General features: G+C 41.2%; 1 protein-coding gene across 1 annotated transcript in view; it reads right to left on the bottom strand.

Moving 5' to 3' along the window:
- Positions 1-5: 5 nt before the first annotated feature.
- The window catches only part of LOC108370740 (angiotensin-converting enzyme Ance-3), a gene marked incomplete at its 3' end in the record, with an annotated part of 9,032 nt that continues 2,484 nt past the window's right edge, over positions 6-6,553 (bottom strand). The window contains exon 3 of the mRNA XM_017626127.1: positions 6-41. Coding sequence (XP_017481616.1) covers positions 6-41 — 36 coding nt within the window. The remainder of the gene's footprint in view (positions 42-6,553) is intronic.

The following is a 6,553-nucleotide window of genomic DNA, read 5'->3' as shown; positions in this document are numbered from 1 at the left end:
ACCAAGCGCAGAAAGTCAACATAATTTTGTTGGGCATTGAGCTGGAGTATATAAAATATTAAATTTTAATATTTTCGTAAAATTAAAACTGTAATTAAAATAACGAAGTTTTTAATAAAAGAAAAACACCTATATTCTGAGACTTTTTCCTATTATTTTAGGGATTGCCTTGGGTTAGACATCAGCAAAAGCTCACTGGGAGATATTTACCGCTCATTGCAGATTTAAAAAAAATTATCAAATTGGACATGGACCCATCAGCAGCCTTTTCACTAGATATTATTTTTAATATTAGTAGATATTAAGGTTCAAACTTACTCGGGGATATTTCATCGAAGAAACTTCGACTTAAGTTTTCCAGACGCGAAAGGACACGTTCCAGTTTTGCTTTAGTTCTGCACGAGAACAAAATGTAATATCAAGAACGTGCCCGCAAAAGAACCACACTGGCGAACAATAATATTGAGAGCAGTTTGAGTGAGAACAAAACATTTCCAGCGATAGCGAAATGAGAACGAAATTATCGAGAACGTTTTCAAGGAGGATCAAAAAGGAACTAAGGTCTGGGGAATGTCCTGCTGTAGAACAAAACGAGAGCAAAAGTTTTGAGAATGAGGGGAGCGTCTGCGTGTTGGTATGGAAAATCGTTTCAGTGGGAACCATAATTGTTAATTGTAAGCCAGAGGAAAGGGCGATTCATTTATGGAACAGTTTTTCATTTTCTGAGCATCGACCACCTTGTTGGCTGGTTGGTTGGTTGTAGTGCTACCTAAATTGTCGCTCAGAAATCAATTAGCGCATAAAAGCGCCATTTTGGTGCACTTCTCTTGGACAATGATATTTTATTCTATCGAATCCTCCCTGTCAGAACATTCCTGCAGTTTAGTCAAACCATTTAGAACCGCTTATGTATTTGTATATGCCGCCTATTGTAGCACTAGATAAATCCGCTAACTGCTCCATTGTGCGTTTCCCGACAGATTTATGTCTTAAATAAACCAGACCTTGTCATTCGCACAGGAAACGAAATACTGGAATGACCGGGGATAGTCGCTACAATTCTAAATACTTCTATCCTTGATTTAATTAGCAGTTCTGCTGTTCTTTTCCTGATAAAGTCAGACTAAAGCTCTCGTTTTATATCGCAAGTCTGAGTTTCTGACCACCTTCTCCTTGCCAGTTTCAGAAGGTGCAAGTAGATTTCTGTTTGTATTTGTCTGATCAGTTCGTCTGCTCTCTCATTGCCTTTTATGTTCTTATGGGCGGGAACCCAGACAAGAGAGATGGACATTGACTTAACGCCGAGCGTAACTCCATCTTGCATTTCTTGACTAGCTTGGACTTGGTTACAGTGGATGATATAGCCAGGAGTGTTACCTGGCTATCTGAGTAAATAATCCCTCTTTCTTTCCTGGTAGCACTATTCCTTAATATTCTACAGGCTTCACAAATGCCCGGAACTTCAGCCTTCGTGGTTTTCCAGCCGGAGGGACCGATTGACATCAAACTCCTCGGAATATACCCCTGTCCCTACACCGCAGTATGTCTTGGACCCGTCAGTGTAGGTGCATCGACCTAATTCGCATAATTATCTTTCAGTTCTTTTTAATTAATTTTAATATGTAAACATTTTAAACTAATGCAATGCTACGAGAAAAAATTTATTCTGGCTTTCATTATTGGCGTATATTTCAGCGAAGATTTGTTCCCGCTCTGTCAGACAGTTCTCGAGACTTATGCTCCCAAAAAATTCTTCGAGAGAAAACTCCTTAGAATATTTGCCCGTTTTGTTCTTTTCCAGAATGCTCAGGAAACTTTTGTTCCCATTTTGCTGTCTTAAAAATATTCTTTGGCAACGTTTCAAAGTTGTTTATTCTAATGTAATTCCCATTGAAAATGTTCTCGACAGTTTTGTTCTCACTTTCGTTCTTGCGAAAACACTGCCGATGGATTTTTTCCCATTTTGGTTTCGGTTTTAAGCGTTCTTTGGAACAAACCTACTAGAACGACATTTAGTTTCGATCATACCTTTTGTTCTCGGTCCCTGAAATTTCCTCATAAGCTGCGGCTGAAAAAAATATTTTACTAAACGTTCTCGATATTCATGGATTGCTCTGACATGAACCGTGCTCAAGGAAACTAATTTTTTCGATTGTCTATCAAATCGAAGGGTCTGTACGACTTTTTGTCTAAGGAAGAGTGCAAGCCTCGGTCATTTTAGGCATGGCAGTATTGTTTCGGCTACTTAGCCGTACTCATCTTTATTTTTCTAACGGTTTTTCAGGAATCATACTGCTGCTACGAGACGTGATCTAAAGGTAAGGGAAGTTAGTACAGTATTGCCTACGCGGATGATGTGGCACTAATCGTCAGAGGAAAGTTCTTGGACACTCAAGCTGATCTGGTTGTGGAATTCACTGAAAAAGTCGACTCTTGTTAGGAAGCTAGAGCGCGTGTATGGGGCGGCCCTCGTTGGAATCATCGGAGTCATCCGGACCACTTCTACTCTAGCGCTAAATGCTATGCTCAGGGTCGCACCTGTTGGCATTGCGGGCAAAGAAGCGGCGGTTTTCTGACCCATTAGACCCAAAAGCTCTGGTTATCTCTCGACAATTCTCAAAAGCTTCGACTTCCTACCGGAAGAAATGGATCGTAGTGTTTCGAGGCTGGCCCTAAACGGATCCTTCTCCACACACATCCTTTCAAGGGGCGAATGGTGGAATGATAGTCTCTGGAGTAGGACTCCAATAAACATCTTCACGGATGGATCGAATCTGGGCGGGAGTATTGGAAGAGGTGTCTACTGGCAATGACTCTCAATAGATGTTATGTTCAGACTGCTGTATCTTTTTAGCGTCATTGGGGCGGAGTTAGCCGCCATAAAAGAGTCAGCCGATTGGCTATGCACCAATGTTTTGCCGACTAGGTGGGCGAATATCTACTCTAATAGGCAACCGGCAATCAGGGCGCTGGGATCGCTTGTCCGGGAATACCTGACCTCTCTATCAGCCGCCTCGGAGTACTTACAAATCAAGCTGATTTGGGTCCCTGGACACAATGACTTCATTGGAAATTGCAGGGCTAATGAATTGAACAGGGAGGGCAGAGAAGTTCCGTTGGACAGATGGATTCACATCGAGTTCTGAGCTAGCGCTGGGCGAAAGCCCCTATATGCAAAGTTGCAAGGCCCTTCTATTCTCAATTCTTACAGGTGAACTGGCCCGACATTGTTCCTTTAGAAACCCACGCCATGGGACTTAATATCGTCAAGGATCCCTACTAGCTGCTAGCTGTCTGGAAAACGAGGTGGAATAATCCCACCACCCGACTTCCCGGCATTCGCTAGACTAAGGTTTAAGCACCTCTGTGCGCATTTCATTTGCGAAACTTTGTTTTGAGCACCCAGCGCTTCTCTTAGTCAAACAGAGAACGTGTGGTTATCGTTCAAAGAATTTTTGTGATGTGGTAACATTATGGACAATCTAATTATGTCTAAGTGGGTCCCTTCATTGGGTCTGCCACAATAGCCTAACCTAACCTAACTTAGTACAGTAACTTTTATCAGACAAGTGAAGAGATATGTTTTTTCGCAGGGCAATGAAAGGGAAACNGGGTCCCTGGACACAATGACTTCATTGGAAATTGCAGGGCTAATGAATTGGACAGGGAGGGCAGAGAAGTTCCGTTGGACAGATGGATTCACATCGAGTGCTGAGCGAGCGCTGGCCGAAAGCCCCTATATGCAAAGTTGCAAGGCCCTTCTATTCTCAATTCTTACAGGTGAACTGGCCCGACATTGTTCCTTTAGGAACCCACGCCATGAGACTTAATATCGTCACGGATCTCTACTAGCTGCTAGGTGTCTGGAAAACGAGGTGGAATAATCCCACCACCCGACTTCCCGGCATTCGCTAGACTAAGGTTTAAGCACCTCTGTGCACATTTCATTTGCGAAACTTTGTTTTGAGCATCCAGCGCTTCTCTTAGTCAAACAGAGAACGTGTGGTTATCGTTCAAAGAATTTTTGTAATGTGGTAACATAATATACATTCTAATTATGTCTAAGTGGGTCCCTTCATTGGGTCTGCCACAATAGCCTAACCTTACCTAACTTAGTACAGTAACTTTTATTAGACAAGTGAAGAGATATGTTTTTTCGCAGGGCAATGAAAGGGAAATATTTTTCGTAGAAAATAAAACGCCAATAGTTAAGGTCATGAAGGTTGGTGGAGGTGTTGTTTCTCACAAGAGTTTGATCGCATGCTGATAGCAAAGGACCTGTGCGATTTCCAGTTTTCTATGTAGGATGCTTTCACCATCAATAGGTGTATTACTTAGTTTTGTACCAAAAATAATTCAAATCAAACCGCATTATCGGACGGATAAGGGCCTACACCATCAATAGGTGTATTACTTAGTTTTGTACCAAAAATAATTCAAATCAAACCGCATTATCGGACGGATAAGGGCTTTTAGTTCCATGGCAAGGACTTGTAGCCCTATAAAACAGCGCAGAGAGTATGTCAACCTNACAATCTAATTATGTCTAAGTGGGTCCCTTCATTGGGTCTGCCACAATAGCCTAACCTTACCTAACTTAGTACAGTAACTTTTATCAGACAAGTGAAGAGATATGTTTTTTCGCAGGGCAATGAAAGGGAAATATTTTTCGTAGAAAATAAAACGCCAATAGTTAAGGTCATGAAGGTTGGTGGAGGTATTGTTTCTCACAAGAGTTTGATCGCATGCTGATAGCAAAGGACCTGTGCGATTTCCAGTTTTCTATGTAGGGTGCTTTCACCATCAATAGGTGTATTACTTAGTTTTGTACCAAAAATAATTCAAATCAAACCGCATTATCGGACGGATAAGGGCCTACACCATCAATAGGTGTATTACTTAGTTTTGTACCAAAAATAATTCAAATCAAACCGCATTATCGGACGGATAAGGGCCTACACCATCAATAGGTGTATTACTTAGTTTTGTACCAAAAATAATTCAAATCAAACCGCATTATCGGACGGATAAGGGCCTACACCATCAATAGGTGTATTACTTAGTTTTGTACCAAAAATAATTCAAATCAAACCGCATTATCGGACGGATAAGGGCCTACACCATCAATAGGTGTATTACTTAGTTTTGTACCAAAAATAATTCAAATCAAACCGCATTATCGGACGGATAAGGGCCTACACCATCAATAGGTGTATTACTTAGTTTTGTACCAAAAATAATTCAAATCAAACCGCATTATCGGACGGATAAGGGCTTTTAGTTCCATGGCAAGGACTTGTAGCCCTATAAAACAGCGCAGAGAGTATGTCAACCTTTGGTCCCCGTCATGGCATTGTCTTAATGTAGGCTCCGGACTCGTCTAGCACAAAATAACACGAGGAGTTGACCTACGGAACGGCTCGTAATTACATTTTGCAGCCTGCGGGTTGTACTAGGGATTGAATTTGTCAGAAAAGGACCTACAATACTGAAAAATCTGTAGAAATTTGTACTTCATCAAACGGTCGTCCATAATCAACGAATTGTAAGGTAAACCTTAGATTGTGACAGGAGCACAGCATCTGCTGTCGTAGTTGTAGCTTGTCAAATTCTAGCGGTTTTTGTTCTTGAAATATGACGGAACCAAAATGACTGATGGTCTGTTGTGTTGTGAGATACTGGACCTCCGTGGACGCCATGGATCGTGAAATTAGAAATGTGACATCCTCTCTGCAATCACCTAGCACTGTTTAATAATAATAATATGNGTATGTCAACCTTTGGTCCCCGTCATGGCATTGTCTTAATGTAGGCTCCGAACTCGTCTAGCACAAAATAACACGAGGAGTTGACCTACGGAACGGCTCGTAATTACATTTTGCAGTTGTACTAGGGATTGAATTTGTCAGAAAAGGACCTACAATACTGAAGAATCTGTAGAAATTTGTACTTCATCAAACGGTCGTCCGTAATCAACGAATTATAAGGTAGACCTTAGATTGTGACAGGAGCACAGCATCTGCTGTCGTAGTTGTAACTTGTCAAAGGCTAGCGGTTTTTGTTCTTGAAATATCACGGAACCAAAATGACTGATGGTCATTTGTATTGTGAGATACTGGACCTCGGTGGAGGCCATGGATCGTGAAATTAGAAATGTGACATCCTCTCTGCAATCACCTAGCATANTTGCCTGCCGACGGACGACCGCTGTTAAGAAAAAACCTTTTTTCTATATTTTTTGCGATTTTGCTTTGACCAGGGTTTGAACCCGGGTCCTGCGGAGTGGAAGCGCGCACTGCTTACCACTACACCACAGCGGCCGACAGCACTGTTTAATACCAAAATTAATTTCTTGAGTAAGCATGTGCTTCGATGACTGAAAGAACCAAAGAAAAAACCTAGTTTTATATTTGTGCTCGAAAAGAATACTACTACTTTCGATAGTTTATGCACGAATTACTACTAAAATTAAGGTAATTTTTTTAAGGCTTTAAACAATTCTGGTATTTCCGATATCTAAGCTGAAGCCATCAAAAATTAAAAAAAAAAAACC

This window comes from Rhagoletis zephyria, unplaced genomic scaffold (genome assembly GCF_001687245.7).
Source record: "Rhagoletis zephyria isolate East Lansing unplaced genomic scaffold, Rhagoletis_zephyria_1.1 Rzeph_scaffold_04450, whole genome shotgun sequence".
In the NCBI taxonomy this organism is placed as follows: Eukaryota; Metazoa; Arthropoda; class Insecta; order Diptera; family Tephritidae; genus Rhagoletis; species Rhagoletis zephyria.
Note: the sequence above shows the minus strand (reverse complement) of the source record. Positions and strands in the feature narration are given on the sequence as shown.